Below are 17,402 nucleotides of genomic sequence, written 5' to 3'. Positions count from 1 at the left end.
ACATGACCAGGGGTGGGTGATAAGTACAGAAGAGGTGACATGTTTCCATTAGGCCACATTCACACAGTCAGTATTCGGTCAGTATTTTACCTCAGTATTTGTAAGACACGACCAGGAGAGGGTGATAAATACAGATGTGGAGACATGTTTCCATTAGGCCACATTCACACGGTCAGTATTCGATCAGTATTTTACCTCAGTGTTTGTAAGACACGACCAGGAGTGGGTGATAAATACAGATGTGGAGACATGTTTCCATTAGGCCACATTCACACGGTCAGTATTCGATCAGTATTTTACCTCAGTGTTTGTAAGACATGACCAGGGGTGGGTGATAAGTACAGAAGAGGTGACATGTTTCCATTAGGCCACATTCACACGGTCAGTATTCGGTCAGTATTTTACCTCAGTATTTGTAAGACATGACCAGGGGTGGGTGATAAGTACAGAAGAGGTGACATGTTTCCATTAGGCCACATTCACACGGTCAGTATTCGGTCAGTATTTTACCTCAGTATTTGTAAGACAAGACCAGGAGTGGGTGATAAATACAGATGTGGAGACATGTTTCCATTAGGCCACATTCACACGGTCAGTATTCGGTCAGTATTTTACCTCAGTATTTGTAAGACATGACCAGGAGAGGGTGATAAGTACAGAAGAGGTGACATGTTTCCATTAGGCCACATTCACACGGTCAGTATTCGGTCAGTATTTTACCTCAGTATTTGTAAGACAAGACCAGGAGTGGGTGATAAATACAGATGTGGAGACATGTTTCCATTAGGCCACATTCACACGGTCAGTATTCGGTCAGTATTTTACCTCAGTATTTGTAAGACATGACCAGGGGTGGGTGATAAGTACAGAAGAGGTGACATGTTTCCATTAGGCCACATTCACACGGTCAGTATTCGGTCAGTATTTTACCTCAGTATTTGTAAGACACGACCAGGAGTGGGTGATAAATACAGATGTGGTGACATGTTTCCATTAGGCCACATTCACACGGTCAGTATTCGGTCAGTATTTTACCTCAGTATTTGTAAGACACGACCAGGAGTGGGTGATAAATACAGATGTGGAGACATGTTTCCATTAGGCCACATTCACACGGTCAGTATTCGGTCAGTATTTTACCTCAGTATTTGTAAGACACGACCAGGAGTGGGTGATAAATACAGATGTGGTGACATGTTTCCATTAGGCCACATTCACACGGTCAGTATTCGGTCAGTATTTTACCTCAGTATTTGTAAGACACGACCAGGAGTGGGTGATAAATACAGATGTGGAGACATGTTTCCATTAGGCCACATTCACACGGTCAGTATTCGGTCAGTATTTTACCTCAGTATTTGTAAGACACGACCAGGAGTGGGTGATAAATACAGATGTGGAGACATGTTTCCATTAGGCCACATTCACACGGTCAGTATTCGGTCAGTATTTTACCTCAGTATTTGTACCAGGAGTGGGTGATAAGTACAGAAGAGGTGACGTGTTTCTAGTCTGCTTTTCCTCTGATTGCTCCATGTCTGGTTTTGATGTTCAGCGCTTTTCACATTCGCATCGGACCCCAGAAGAGGCGCTGTCATAGATTTCCCAATTCGTACAACCAGTGTTAGGACTTGGTAATTATATGCGTCTGGATGATGTCAGTGAGATTGGAGCGATCGAGTGAGCAACAGGAATGGAGGAAAGATCGGAGACAGTCGGGAAACCATTAATAACATCAGATAATCCGCTGAACCGCCAGAAACGATTCGTTTGGCCGAGTTTTACCTCATGAGGCCTTATATCTGCGGCCAGGATTTATGTCATGATGCAATAACTCTGCTGCCGCTCCAACTGTCGAGGTTCTGCTTCTCAAGGACTAATATGGCCGCTGCGGAGGAACGGGGAGCGCAGCAGAAAGTCTCCTGCCTCTCCATTGTTGCAGGAAGGAACAACGCCATTAACGATGATGCTGTGCAGAGAATGGGCAGGGGAGGCATGGATTAAACTTTCCGCAGCGCACCCCTCTACAGCGGCTATCTTGGTCATAGAGATCTCATCACATGTAGCCCAGGTTTTGTCCTATTACTCCACGTCTCTAGTCTTTTGTATATAAGTGTTGTCAGATCTGTTGCAATGCCTTTGATTTGTGTCAGCCATTAAAATGTTTTACATCAAATGCAAATTTAAAGAAACTTTATTGACAAGAACAAGCAAACATCACCAAAGCAAGTGAGAAATAAGCATGATTCTGGGAATAAGGCAGGATCTTAATCTTATTTGTGTATCTCTGTATGCAGAGAGCTCCCCCTAGTGGTGGCTGCAGACAGGATCTTATCGTGTATCTCTGTATGCAGAGAGCTCTCCCTAGTGGTGGCTGCAGACAGGATCTTATCATGTATGTCTGTATACAGGGAGCTCCCTCTAGTGGTGGCTGCAGACAGGATCTAATCATGTATCTTTGTATACAGGGAGCTCCCCTAGTGGTGGCTGCAGACAGGAGCTTATCATGTATCTCTGTATACAGGGAGCTCCCTCTAGTGGTGGCTGCAGACAGGAGCTTATCATGTATCTCTGTATACAGAGAGCTTCCCCTAGTGGTGGCTGCAGGCAGGATCTTATCGTGTATCTCTGTATACAGTGAGCTCCCCCTAGTGGTGGCTGCAAACAGGATCTTATCATGTATCTCTGTATACAGAGAGCTTCCCCTAGTGGTGGCTGCAGGCAAAATTTCATGGGATCTGAAGCTCTGCATCAGGAAACAAAAGCACAACTTCTATTAAGAAACCAATAAATACAAAATGACAAATGAAGAACAATAATATCATCAGACACTGGACAGGATTGTGGGGGTGAGAGACACTTGGCTCGCCAATCTGATGTTATATGAGGAGTTTGCAAAGTATTTCTGTAGAGTGGACCCGGCAGGTGATGAGTATCCCAGATACAGGACTCCTCTGGAATTTGGCTGTAAGAGAAAGAGCGACCGATCAGAGCGACAGTGGGAAACGATCACCCCAAACTCTGCTTCTATTTATTATAATATATTATATCATCATTGTCCTGAAGGAGCAGGAGCCTCCTGTGTACAATGTGGAGCCCTGATGATAGATGGGTGTCAGTAATGGCCACCTACAACAGCACAGCGGGGAACGATCCTGACCTGACTATGGGAATCCAGATCACCAGGACGTGAGAGGTGGAGGACGTGGCACCGGAGGCTGGAAATGGAGGTTCTGCACTGACTGCAAAATGTGTAACCCTGCCTGGTGCTGCTCATAGACTGGGGAAAAGCTTCCGGGCAGGAGAAGTCTAAGAGTTCCTCCTTTTCTTGCCTGTTGTGTAAACAGACGAATATTTATTAAATCTGTATCAGGAAATACAACGTTCTCCCGAACATGATCGATATACTATTATGTCACATATTTAGGGTTACTCTATTAACGTGGACATGCAGTTCCATATATGAACACTAGATGTCCCCATTAGCTTTCAAGAAATCACCGCTGATCGCCTGTTATATAGCACAGACCGGCTGTAATTATAATGGGCAGTGGGGCTGAGAGGCAGTGGTCACACGGATCTGGACTCTAGGAGGCCTAAAGGTCTCGTCCAGAGTCATCAAATTATACATTACATACAGTATGATATATGGATGTAAAGGTTTCTGAACGTTTTGAGCATGAGAGATATGTGAATAATACACTCCAAAATGGCTGCAGAGAACAATACACAGCAGTAGTTATGGGGTAGGTAAGTTGAAAGTTTTCTCGAAATTTGCACCTCCTGATCTGACCATTTTCTGGTTTACTAAACTTGCTGTTTCCAGACCCCGAGCCGATGATTTCATGTTACTGATGTGGGACAGAATAGTAACTGGACCCCAAAAATACTAATACAGGTCCGAGCATGCGATCTGCAGAACATTGCGCCAGTTATATTGTATCTGTAATAGGGTCAACATAAAGAGGTTCTTCTTACAATTCGGAAGTTGCTCCTGGTCGGATTCGTACCCAGGACCTCGATGGTTTGAGACGACAGTAATTCCCAGTGTCATACCATCACTGGGGACCATCACTGGCGTCATCTTACACCGCAGTCTTACTCTACTGCATTATGGATTAAAGGTTTCCTACTAGTGATGAGCGAACGCGCTCAGATAATGCGTTATCTGAGCATGCCCGGGTGGTAACCGAGTGGCTTTGGCTTGCTCGAATATTATGTTTGAATCTCCGCGGTTGCATGTCTCGCAGCTGTTAGACAGCCCAGAACACATGAAGAATGGCCTAACACACACACGAAATCCCCGCACCTGTTGTGGCTGTCAAACAGCCGCGAGACATGCAGGCGCGTTGACTTGAACACATTTTTCGAGCATGCCGATGACACTTGGTCACCACACGAGCATACTAACACCTTATACGGGATTGTTTGCTCATGACTATTTCCTACCAGTCACGTCCACAATGGAAAGCTGACATCTTACCCCTGCTGACCGGATGGGTCCCCGGTAGTTCTTGCGTCTTTGGTATCCATTTGGATCTTTGTCATTTTTCTGCACCGCGCTGTGAGTGTCTGCCGGACAGAAGGAAACGATCTTTCATTATTATCGATTATGGCGCCCTAATGTTCCTAGATTATTTTATAACCCAGATCACAACTCAAAGAGTGAAAAACTACAAACAAAAATCCAAGGAGTTGCACATTTTGTCTCCCCCTTCCCTTCAGTGCTAAAGCAAGTGAAGCAATAAGCTAGGATAAAGAGGGGGACTCAGACTGCTTTGACAGAGGCTGGAGGGCAGCTTGCTGCTGATGAAATCTCTGACTTTTATGGAGTCCAAACTTTCTTCAGTGTAATTCTTGCTTCTCACCTGAAGAGGGCGCCGTTTTAGCAGTGTGAGACCTGGTTTGACGACACAAGCTACTTCCATCACTTCCCAGTGACATAAGATGACCGGGGTTGAAGTCAGGATGGGTGGGAGACGCTGTACTCTGTGTCCATGGGCTGGATGTAGCTGGCAGGACTACGGGTGGGATCTTCTCTCTAAAAAAAAACCCAAAAAAACCAGAAGGTGTTTGAGCCCTCAATGTATCAGGTTCTGCAGCAGCTGAGGACATAGATGGATTCTACCTTCTCAGGAGACGCGGCACCTTCTCCAGTTTACCATAACCGTGTGGAGACTTTGGGGAGTGGCTTCCATCATTCGTGGCCTCTACTTCCTTTAGATTTGGCTCATTTATTAATTCTGAGGAATGGACTTTAGGGTCAGATCTTAAAATCTCACATCTTTCTAATGATTTCCTTGTTTTTCCCCTTAGAGGAGTGAACCATGCCACGGCCTAAAAAACACACAAAACAATAAAAATAAATAAAACATCTTGTCACATGGGATCAACCAGGATATTAAGACCCCAATAGCCTCATGGAGGAGCAACAATAAAGGGTTACAGACTTGCCCTTCACCACTTTGAGGAACTGGCTGGGTCTCCAAAATTCAACGTCCTGTCCTGAGTCTGTTCTTCCAACTCATCACACCCCTGGTAACCACTGCTTACAGTCATGGCCGTAAGTGTTGGCACCCTTGAAATTGTTCCACAAAATGAAGTATTTCTCTTTTTCAACAATTTTGATTCTCAAGTCCTCAGACAGTTCTCTTCTCCTCTTTCTGTTCTCCATGCTTAGTATTGCACACATAGACACACAATGCAAAGATTGAGTAAACATCTCCCCTTTTTATCTGGTTTCAGGTGTGATTTTTATATTGCCCACACCTGTTACTTTCCACAGGTGAATCTGAACGAGCATCATATGCTCAAAATAAAGTTGTTTACTCACATTTCTGGAAAGTTGCCAACAATCTTGTTCAGTCCGTTTATGGGATTTAGTGTGAAATTATGTCATGTTCAGTTTGCCTTTTTTTTTTTCTTTTTGTGTTCCAATACACACAAAGGAAAAAAATATATGTGTATAACAAAACGTGTGTAATTGCAATACTTTTCTGGGAGAAATTCTTCATTTTCTGGAACAATTTCAAGGGAGCCAAAACTTTCGACCATGACTCTATATCGGTATGGACACCAGCCAACTGTCTCTTTTTTGGGATGGGAAGAAATACCGCAAATCTGACTGTGTGGAGAACTGAATTTTCCAAACCTCACCTAAAAGTGGCCAATTGGAAGGCACCTTAATGGCTATTAAGAAATGTTGGTAGGTATAGAGGTTACCTGAAGGATTTTCTGAATTTTTTTTCCAGCCGAAGAGGTGGAGAGGCATAACACATGTATAACAATCTCTTTTTTGATGTCTTAGCTATCTTTATAATTCCCATAAACTTCATTACAGAGACAATGCTCGACAACGTTCCTACATCTGACCTTTAAAGATGGTGGAATTCGGGTTCTGTAGACTGGACAGTGGTTCTCAACAACTTTTTCTAAAGGCCACCAAAATTCTACCGAGTTCAGATGCTGCAGTTGTAACTTTGGCCCTGATGCCTAAAGTGGCCCGATGACCCCTCAGTCACATAAGGCTTCAGTGTTATAAATGACACGTTAGTTAGGGGCACTGTTACAGATTTTCCATTAGGGTCTAGGAGCTCCAAGTTACCCCTCTGGCCTCAATGGCTTCCTCTATGGCATGTACATTTTGATTCTATGGGATCTTTAATGGAGCTTGTTAAGCTTCATTGAACTTTTTGCATAGAGTCGATTAATATAAAATATCTTACTTGTCCATTCGGTTTACACAAAATGGTTGTACATTTTGGTTCCGTCACAAATTTGTTCTGCTCTTTCCATAGGAAATCAGTGGGAGGTTTATGAGGAAAGCCAGCTGCAGACGCCCAAACCTGGGATCAATATGGAAAAGATGACGTCAATTTTTGTAATGTTGTTATATGTATTGCCACTGACTATTTTTGCCATTTATCCTAAAAAGCAAGGTATATTATTTCATTAGAAAAAAAGGTTGTACTTACACCAACAATTTTAGAAGTTTAAGGTCAAAAAATTAAAAGATGTCTGCCCTTTTTACCAACAAAGATACAACCACGTTGAAGAACAGCAGGAGTTAAAGGTGCCTCCGACTCCCACCGACTTCACCTGAATACAAACGCCAAATTCTCCTGTACTCACAAGAGATTAGCTGCCATCAAAGGGGTCTGATAACACTTTTCTCCTGGCTTTCCATTGAAAATACATAAATCTTTGGCCTAGCATGTGAGATGGGAGACAAGGCATCCGAAAAATAAAAGTCATTGATTGGATGTGACCATTGAGACTGATCTGTAGTTCAACTTGTCTTCAAAACTCTACTACCATTAAGCAAACCTTCTTCAAGACTTGGTGACATATGTCTTCTTCATAACCAGACCACTGAAAACTTCTTCAAGATGTGACCTCTAAAGAACTCTTTATCAAGACCTGATGACTGAGCCTGACAACTTTAAAAATCCAACAATTGAACAAGTTTTCAAGAATTAGACGACTGAAGAACTATTAATCAAAACCAAACCAGTGAAGAACATTTTCTCAAGACCTGAACACTGAAGAAGCCCTCTTCAAGACTTGATCACCGAACATATATACAAGACTTGATCACCAAGGACAGTCGTCAGATTTCAGAAAATGTTCTTCGGTGGTCTGATCTCGAAGAAGGTCTTGATTAAGATGTCTTCAGTGATAACATCTCAAAGATGTGTTTATAATTTATATACAGTGTATAACACTTATTCAAGATGTGACCACTCAAGAACTCTTCATCAAGAACTTATGACTCAACACACCAGACCCAACCTATAAACAAGTTTTCTTCCAGCTCATACTACTGAAGACCTGTTCCTTGAGACCTGACCACTGAAGAAAATGTTCTCAAGACCTGAGCACTGAAGAACTTCTCTTCAAGAGTTGACCACTGAAGAGACTTTTTTTCAAGATCAGACTAAGAACAATCCATTTAGGATAATCCTTACTGTTACTAGCGATAAAAGTTTTTTAGGTCCTTACTTCTCAGACCTGACTGCTAAACCAAGGTCTCCATGATCAAACCACATAGCATTTTTTTGACAATTGAACTAAAATAACTTTCTCCAAGATCGTGCCACAGAAAAACTCTTTTTCGGGAGCTGAACTAGGACAACTCTTCTTCAAGACCTGACTTTTTCACACATATTACCTCTGAACTACACAAAGAAGCATCCAATTAACAGAAATCACTCAGTATGCCCCCATAAATTGCTAACTTCTTTGCATGTCCCAAACAATTAGGAACAGAATTCGGCATCGTGTAAATGTTAACCGATTAAATTAATTGATTAATTCTTGATTAACATTTTCCACCTTTTGGATATATTATAAATTATATTTTGTGTCTATCTTTTCCCTTTTCTCTTTGCTTACAGTCACATCGCAACTTGCTAGGACTCTGGATTTTGATGGAAAGCGGTAGATGGACACAGGATGTCCACGAATGTTCTGCTGCAGTAGATAACCACCAATGTCTTCTTCTTTATCAAGAGATCGGTTGACAATTCTCACGAAATGGCCTGCAGGTTGAACTTCTGTGATTTCCAGATTTCCAAGGGCACTGAAGGGTTTAATAGACATATGAGAAGAGTAAATCTTCACATTTAGGTTGTATGTAGGTCATAAAGACTAAAAAGTAGGAAGTACACATAACAGTTGGGTAATGTGGGCCCATTCGTAACTTTTGTACCAAGTCCAATAAATTGAATCTCTAAATTTATCTACCCTACCTGCCCAAAAATTCTTGCATCTGCTTTCCTTTGCTTATGTCATCTAGACCTATTCCTGACCTTCTAATTGTAATTGCATTTTGGCCACCTTATTTTAGAAATTTATGATCGTATCCACGATGACTCATAGTGGCCATGTTGGACGCTGGTGCTTGGTATTATAAATGCTAACGTTGAATTATTGAGCATTTCTGGTTTATGTAACTACCCTCTTGATGCATACCGACACATAACACTTCTGAGAAAAGAAAAAGTATGTAATGCCCGGGGCTACCAGAGACAAAAATATCAATACAGCACAGACACCTGGAGGTTCACACATCTAGACAGAGACCAACAGATTGTTAAGGAGATTGTTCCTTGTACAGAATGTACCTCTTATAATTTAGGTTTCACTTTAAATTTTTCGAAAATATTGTCTATTTTATATATATATAAAAAAGGCAAATGTAAGTCGCTTGGTTCCAGTGCTAATTAACAACACCATTTCCTCCTAGAACAGGAGGTTGGGGTCTTGTCCTTCCTCTTAGTTCCCTGATGGTGGGACTCTCATGAAAGATCCTTCCTCTTGTCTGCTTTGTTTTTATGGGGATGGTGTGACCTGTGTAGAGCTGTTTTAACCAATGGGAAAACTGATAAAGAAACCCTGAAGAGAGATCTAACTGGACATCAAATACTAGGACCTTGGACTTAGGTGGTTAACAGGTACTGGCTTAAAATTTTTTACCTATTAATGACTCTTCATGTAGAGTTCTTCTGATGGGATCCATAATTTAAGTAGGTTAGAAGAATGATCTATGGGTCTCTTGTGGGTCATACTGGTCAATAAGAGATGGAAAGAGGGTAAAAAAGTGCCAGGTCTACTGGAGGCCTCTATGATTTAAGGTGGATGGTACCTCCAAACTAGAATGCCTCAAACTCACCTGGTGCACACAATGCCTAGTTGGGTGCATCTGAGAGATGATGGTGAGGAGTGGTGTCTAACCACATGGGGCTGGGGGATATCAAATAACATGTAATAGAAATTTATAAAAAGTACAATGGAGATGGTACCTCTCTGTATGACGAAGTCTAGGGAAAGTGGTTAGGAGATGACACGTAAAGACCATTGATGTAGGGTCCATTTGTGAACTGACCTGGATACGGCTTCTTTAGTGCCCCCACCTGTCATGGGTGCAGTGTTGGTAACATCTTGAGGGTGCACATTGTTTTCCATCATAGATGAGAAAGAGCTCTGTGTTTTGCTAGGGTCTGACGTGGTGGAACTCAAGAGAGGTGTGGTGGCCGGCCTTGTCACCAGCTCAGCTTGTTGGCCTTCATCTTCTGGGTAAAGTAGATCTAAAATTAAGTTTGTAACGGGGCAAAGACTAGATTAGTTTCTAATAATCTGAATCTCTAGGTGGCGCTGTAATATTGATGATATTTACCCCCGACCTTAGTCAGCCTGCAGTGTACTCCAGCCTGGGCCCCATACAAACAATATCTGAAGCCACGTTGCAATCTCAGCCCATATCTCGACCCTCCAAGGACACAGAAATCTTACCAGGACTTTCTTCTTCTGGTGAGTTATTCCAGTCAGAGGTGGCTCCGCTATTGGACAATGTACTAGGATCCGATGGGATTAATTCGGGCACAGGATCATTGGTGTAATCAGGAAGAGGGTTGAAGGCTGGAGACTGAAAAGGTTCCGGTAATAAATGTGAGGAGAATGGCGGGGTGCGGAGAGCAAGCAGGGGACGGATATTCATCCTGCAGGGAAGACAAAGGCCTTCACTGTACATCATGAATGAAACTATGAAAGCGATGGTGGTCGGTAATAAGGGGAGAAGTAATTATCATCATTTCATGAAATTAGAGCAATATTGGTGGAATTTTCACACTCTCTCTGAACATTGACCAGGAGGGGGCATCATTGAGATATGAACTGCTCCGACTTCCGGGAATCCTACAAAACTCTAAGAGCGACTCTGGATGCGAGTGCAGAATAGGATGAGTATAAGCGACGTAGAACAAAGCCATTCAGTATCACACACAGATGTATCCTGGAGTTGTATGTTAAGAGACTGAAGCCAAAAAAGCACTGACGCTGGACCTCAAGTGCATAAACTTCTATAGTAAGTCTATCAATGTATAGGGGCAGTCCAATTCGGTCATTGACAACCCCAATTCCAAAAAAGTTGGGTTGCTGTGTCCAATGTAAAGAAAACAATGATATGGAAATCTCTTATAGCCATATTTTATTCACCACAGAACACAAAACAGAAGTTTAATGCTGGACAGTTTTCCATTTCTTTAAAAAAAAAAAAACTTGTTTAGAAATTGATGGCATTGGCACATCCCAAAAAAGTCAGGGAAGGGTTAACAAAAGGGTGGAAAAGTAAGTGTTAAAAATTAAAAACAACCGAATGGTCAATTTCCAACTAAGTCTGACTTGTGTATATAACAATAGCATGTGAGAGAGGCAGAGTCTCCCAGAAGCAAAGATGGTTGGAGGTCACTGATCTGTCAATGGCTGCGTCTAAACATTGAGAAACAATATCACAGGGATACCACGACAGAGAGGGGTCAGAAGATCGTGGTGTCTGATTTAATGAACTCCTGAACTGGTTAGAAGTACTTCATTATCTTATTAAACAGAGCAGTTTTTTCCTTGCTAGCAGTGCAAGGGTGATTCTGTTCAGTTGAAGCTCCTGGAGCTTTCCTACCTTGATTGAAACAGCTGTTCAGTGTTGGCCGCTCCCCTCTGCTATATATGCTCTCCTCTGGCACTTAGGAATTGCCAGTGTTAGTTCTTACTGCCTGGTTCGGAGTTGGAGGTGTAGTTCGTGGTTGGAGTTAGCATTTGGAGATTTGTTCAGGAGATTGTTGCTTGGAGTTTTTGCGCATCCTTATCCTCTCCTATTTGGTGTCTCCTTCCTTTAACTCCCGTGTTCCACTCTGCTGTTTTGTGTGTGTATTTTGTATGGTTGGTATTTTCATTTATCCCTGTTGTTCTTCCCTTGTTTGTCTGATTAGTGTGTTCTTATACACTTCAGCTTCTCACTACCCTGAGTGGGGGAAGGGAACAGATAAGGGATAATATAGGAGCATAGCACAGCACATTAACCCGGCATCTCCACCTTCAGGACTAATCCGGGGGACAGCGATAGAGTAGGGCACCCCTAGTTGTAAGAACCTGGTCCCAAGGCATTGCGAGACAAACAATTTCACAAAAATGTTCCTAAATGTAAAATTGCAAAAACTTTAAAAATCCCACCATCTATCCATAAGAGATTTTCAAATTATTCTACTCTAGTTTTCTTTACATTTTTCACAGCCTCCAAACTTTTTGAGAATTGGGATTGTAAGTGCCCCTGTCATTAGGCCAAGCATACGTTGTCCTGCTGGAAGAAACCCAGCGATCAGATGTAATTGGTAATGGCAGCAAGGGTTCACTTTCCCTGTAGCGCCACCGCAGATTACACAAAGCATTACACAGCTCTCATGGAAATGAAAGGGCTGTCTGCAAAAGTAAAGATGGCATTGTGTCCTGCAGAGTGATGGACTCTTTGTAGCCACACTCAGCTCTGGAGGTCCTAGCTCAGCTCTACTAAAGAGAATGGCCCTGAAGTATAATACTATGTCCAGCTTGTGGACAAGGGTGGAGCTGTTTCTGGGAAAGCCAGCCATATTTTTGAACTCCTAGACAACCACCTTTTACTCTTCTCTAATCCCACTGCAGACCATGATGGAGAGCTCTACACACATTTCCTACAGTAGATGCCTTCTTACTGCTGTTCCTCCTCTTCCAGCAAAGACCTCAGGGCATCCAGCTCATTCCTCAAAGATACGTTGGTTTCTTGAAAGGTGTTCAGCTCCTTCATTTTGGCCAAGAGAAGATCCTGTAGCTCCTGGAAGATACAGGATGTCTGACATGTGAGATACATAGAAAAATCAGATGGATGGATGATAGATGGATGAATAATTATATTCACTCTGATAATAAGATCCTTTCTAGGAACATTTTTTCCCCTTAGAAGGACTCTCTGTTGCCCCCCGCTACCTCTTTTCCTGCCGCTGATTGTAATGATGTGCGTTCAAGGACTTTGCTGAGCTGCAATAAGAACCTAATTAAATCTCAGACAATTCCTTCTTCAGCTCCGCAGCACGGAGGATGCATCATATGACCTCGGCCATTACCTGGATAGGCTCCAGAATGCTCAAATTTTCCTCTTGACTCAAACAATTAGGGGCTGAGTGAAGTCTGGATAGCCACAATGCCTGATTTACAGTGTAACTAGCGGACAATTATCTGTACCGCCATATTATTACACAGAAATGACCTGAAGGAACAGGAGGCTCATCAGAATCACACCTGCAGTTCCCTTCTCTCCTTCAGATTCCCCCTCTCCTTCAGAATATTCCTATCCTGCAGACCCCTTCTCTACTGCGGTCCCCCTTTCTTCCACATACTCCTCCACTCCCGCAGACTCCTCCACTCCCGCAGACTCCTTCTCTCTTGCAAATTCCGCCTCTCCTTCAGACTCCTCCTATCTTGCAGACCTTCCTCTCCTTCTGTCACGAAGATTCCTCCTTTCCCCCAGACTCCACCTTTCCAGCAGACCTCTCCTCTCCCTCAGACCCTCATTCTTGTTGACTCCTCCTCTTATGCAGATTTCCTGTCTCCTTCAGACTCCTCTTCTCCTGCAGACCCTGCTCTCTTACAGACTCCTCCTCTCGTGCAGATTCCCCCTCTCCTTCAGACTCCTATTATCCTGCAGACCTTCCTCTCCTTCTGTCACGCAAACTCCTCCTCTCCCACAGAACCCTCTTCTCCCACAGACTCTTCTCCCGAAAATTCCTCCTCTCTTGCAGAACCCTCCTCTCTTGCAGACCCCTCCACTCCCGCAGACCCGTTGTCTCCCAGAGACCAGTTCTCTCTCGCAGACCCCATCCTTTCCTGCAGACCCTTCCTTTCTTGCAGACCCCTCCTCTCCTGCAGACCCTCCCTTTCTTGAAGATGCTTCTTCCCTGCAGAACTCCTCCTCTCTTGAAGATTCCTCCTCTTTTTCAGACCCTTCTTCTCTTGAAGACTCCTCCTATCCCACAAACCTTCCCCTCCCTATGTCACACAGACTCCTCCTCTCCTGCAGACTCCTCCTCTCCCGCAGATTCATCCTATCCTTCATACTCCTATCCTGCAGACCCACCTCAATATAAAGGGTGTCATTTTGAGGGCATTTTTAAGGGGTGGCTTATATACATTACATATACAGATATACGGCGGCAGGGTGGCTCAGTGCTTAGCAGTGCAGCCTTGCAGCACTGGGGTCCTGGGTTCAAATCCCACCAAAGACAACATCTACAAGGAGTTTGTATGTTCTCCCGGTGTTTGCGTGGGTTTCCTCCGGGTTCTCCGGTTTCCTCAGACATACTGATAGGGACTCTAGATTGTGAGCCCCATCGGGGACAGTGACAATAATGTCTGTAAAGCGCTGTGGAATTAATGGCGCTATATAAATGAGTAAAATAAAACAATATATATAGCCATACATATCCTCAGTGTCAGTATCACACCCCTGCAGGCAGCTCTAGTAATCTATTCATGAACCAGTAGGCCCAGGATGAGCAGGAATTATTGAAAACATAAAAATTCACAATTGAAATATTTATAATATTTTTTTTCACAAAACTCTGAATTTTTCAGATGTCTCCCATTTTTACTGTAGCATAAAGGGCAGGAAGTGCAGAGTACGGCAATAATGAGGCTGTGAATGGCCCCATTGTTGGTGAAGGCCGGCCGGGCTCTCGAGACACACAATTGCCCATATTATTTGGTGTAATGGGAAATTAATAGACGTTCTCCATCTGCAGCTCCCGGAGCGTCTCATTGCAGGGCGCACAGCACTGACCTCCAGCCGGGCCTCCAGGGCCTCAACGAGCCGCCGGCCTCTCATGTGTTCGGCCTCCGCCTTCTCCATTAATGTCCTGTTGTTGGATTCTTCAGAGAAAAGCTGAGGAGACAAATACAGGGGATTAAGAACTATTACACTTCTCTGCTATTGCTCTCTGTTATCAGCCACTTCAGGATTGTCGTGTTATTAATTGATTCTCTCCGACTCCCACAGAGCCCACTTAAAAGCGGTGTCAGCACGTTGCCCCCTCACTAGCAGTGTCAGTCCTGTTGCCCCCTCATTAACAGCGTCAGTCCTGTTGCCCCCTCACTAGCAGTGTCAGTCCTGTTGCCCCCTTATAAACAGTGTAAGCACGTTGCCCCTCACTAGCAGTGTCAGTCCTGTTGCCCCCTCATTAGCAGTGTCAGTCTTGTTACCCCCTCATTAGCAGTGTCAGTCCTGTTGCCCCCTCACTAGCAGTGTCAGTCCTGTTGCCCCCCCATTAGCAGTGTCAGTCCTGTTGCCCCCTCATTAGCAGTGTCAGTCCTGTTGCCCCCCTCACTAGCAGTGTCAGTCCTGTTGCCCCCTCATTAGCAGTGTCATTCCTGTTGCCCCCTCACTAGCAGTGTCAGTCCTGTTGCCCCCTCACTATCAGTGTCAGTCTTGTTACCGCCTCATTAGCAGTGTCAGTCCTGTTGCCCCCTCACTAGCAGTGTCAGTCCTGTTGCCCCCTTATAAGCAGTGTCAGTCCTGTTGCCTCCTCATTAGCAGTGTCAGTCCTGTTGCCCCCTCATTAGCAGTGTCAGCATGTTGCCTCCTCATTAGCAGTGTCTGTCCTGTTGCCCCCTCATTAGCAGTGTCAGTCCTGTAGCCCCCTCATTAGCAGTGTCAGTCCTGTAGCCCCCTCATTAGCAGTGTCAGTCCTGTTGCCTCCTCATTAGCAGTGTCAGTCCTGTTGCCTCCTCATTAGCAGTGTCAGTCCTGTTGCCCCCTCATTAGCAGTGTTAGCATGTTGCCCCCTCATTAGCAGTGTCAGTCCTGTTGCCCCCTCATTAGCAGTGTCAGCATGTTGCCCCCTCATTAGCAGTGTCATTCCTGTTGCCCCCTCATTAGCAGTGTCAGCATGTTCCCTCCTCATTAGCAGTGTCAGTCCTGTTGCCCACAAATTAGCAGTGTTAGTCCTGTTGCCCCCTTATTAGCAGTGTCAGTCCTGTTGCCCCCTCATTAGCAGTGTCAGTCCTGTTGCTCCCCTTGTCTCGGTCATATACTCTAATGACATAACACTGCCTGCTGCTGCCACTAGGGGGGAGCTGACTGCAGACATGTCCATTGGCAGCTACAGGAAGTTTTCGTACGACTCCCGAGAAGGAGCCATGTTTCCGTCATTCTGACAGCTTTCAATCATGGGCCGGGGCCAGAGCTGCACTTGATAACGGCTCATACATTGTCCAAACTAATCTGCCGGACTATTGGAATTTCTAGATCATCAGATGCCGGATACACCAGAACCGCACAGCCACGGTGTCACACTGCACTGGAACCGCACCACAACAGCGACGCACTACACCAGAACCGTACCGCAACAGCGACGCACTACACCACAACCGTACCACAACAGCGACACACCGCACCAGAACAGCACCGCAACAGCGACACACTGCACCAGATCCGCACCAGCGATGTACTACATCAGAACCGCACCACAACAGCGACACATTGCACCAGATCCGCACCAGCGACACACTGCACCAGATCCGCACCAGCGACGTACTACATCAGAACCGCACCACAACAGCGACACATTGCACCAGATCCGCACCAGCGACACACTGCACCATAATCCGCACCAGCGACGTACTACATCAGAACCGCACCACAACAGCGACACATTGCACCAGATCCGCACCAGCGACACACTGCACCAGATCCGCACCAGCGATGTACTACATCAGAACCGCACCACAACAGCGACACACTGCACCAGATCCGCACCAGCGACGTACTACATCAGAACCGCACCACAACAGCGACACACTGCACCAGCACCGCATGACAACAGCAACACACTGCACCAGACCTGCACTTCATCAGATATCACTTATATTTCTAGGATTATATTTTCGCCATTTGTCCTATTTTTGGGTGGATGCTCGCTGCATCTTTCTCGTTTTTCGCCTCCGCTCTACGTAACCGCTTTCTTCATTCGCTCATCGCACACCTGCGCTTTTCCAATTAGTCCAGTCTAATAACCAGCGGTGAGGCATCAGAAAGTATGTGCCCCCCCTACTCTTTGAAGACCCAGGTGTTCAGTTCCTGCATCTACAGAGAGAAAACGCAGAACGGACCCCACAATGGAGGAGACGGGGGGGAGGGGTGGCTGCGCCGGGGCATCTGCTGCGGACAAGAAACCGCTTAGCGCCAAACAAGGCAGAGGGAGACGGCACTTCACATGCGGTAATGAGGGCGGCATATGCGTCCTCAGAGCTGCGCTCTCCACACATCATTGAGTAACCAGGGGCCGGGGCATCTATATGAGGGGGCCCACACCATCACTACTGCCCCCCACCATCACCACGGCCCCCACCACCACTACTGCCCCCCACCATCACCACTGCCCCCACCACCACTACTGCCCCCCACCATCACCACGGCCCCCGCCAACCCTAGAAAAAAGGCCAAAAACACCAATATTTACATACAAATTGATACTAATTTAGGGATTTACATCCTGTGCTCACTGCTGACACCTGGAGCCCACAAACATGAACTACAACTCCAG

General features: G+C 45.0%; 1 protein-coding gene across 2 annotated transcripts in view; it reads right to left on the bottom strand.

The window, feature by feature from the left end:
- Positions 1 to 2,176: 2,176 nt before the first annotated feature.
- The window catches only part of LMNTD1 (lamin tail domain containing 1), a 59,389-nt gene continuing 44,163 nt past the window's right edge, over positions 2,177 to 17,402 (bottom strand). Inside the window, exons 8-18 of one of the 2 annotated variants that reach the window (XM_073567443.1) lie at positions 14,642 to 14,743; positions 12,522 to 12,640; positions 10,294 to 10,499; positions 9,887 to 10,088; positions 8,395 to 8,581; positions 6,726 to 6,845; positions 5,129 to 5,337; positions 4,869 to 5,041; positions 4,484 to 4,572; positions 3,161 to 3,332; positions 2,858 to 2,965 (exon numbers count right to left, since the gene is read on the bottom strand). In XM_073567443.1, coding sequence (XP_073423544.1) covers positions 3,180 to 3,332; positions 4,484 to 4,572; positions 4,869 to 5,041; positions 5,129 to 5,337; positions 6,726 to 6,845; positions 8,395 to 8,581; positions 9,887 to 10,088; positions 10,294 to 10,499; positions 12,522 to 12,640; positions 14,642 to 14,743 — 1,560 coding nt within the window. In that variant the 3' untranslated portion in view covers positions 2,858 to 2,965; positions 3,161 to 3,179. Of the gene's footprint in view, positions 2,966 to 3,160; positions 3,333 to 4,483; positions 4,573 to 4,868; positions 5,042 to 5,128; positions 5,338 to 6,725; positions 6,846 to 8,394; positions 8,582 to 9,886; positions 10,089 to 10,293; positions 10,500 to 12,521; positions 12,641 to 14,641; positions 14,744 to 17,402 lie in introns of both variants that reach the window. The other variant, XM_073567444.1, reaches the window with a different exon arrangement.

The sequence above is a fragment of the Dendrobates tinctorius genome, unplaced genomic scaffold (genome assembly GCF_039654945.1).
Source record: "Dendrobates tinctorius isolate UK_male_01 unplaced genomic scaffold, ASM3965494v1 ptg000020l, whole genome shotgun sequence".
NCBI classification, from domain to species: domain Eukaryota; kingdom Metazoa; phylum Chordata; class Amphibia; order Anura; family Dendrobatidae; genus Dendrobates; species Dendrobates tinctorius.
Note: the sequence above shows the minus strand (reverse complement) of the source record. Positions and strands in the feature narration are given on the sequence as shown.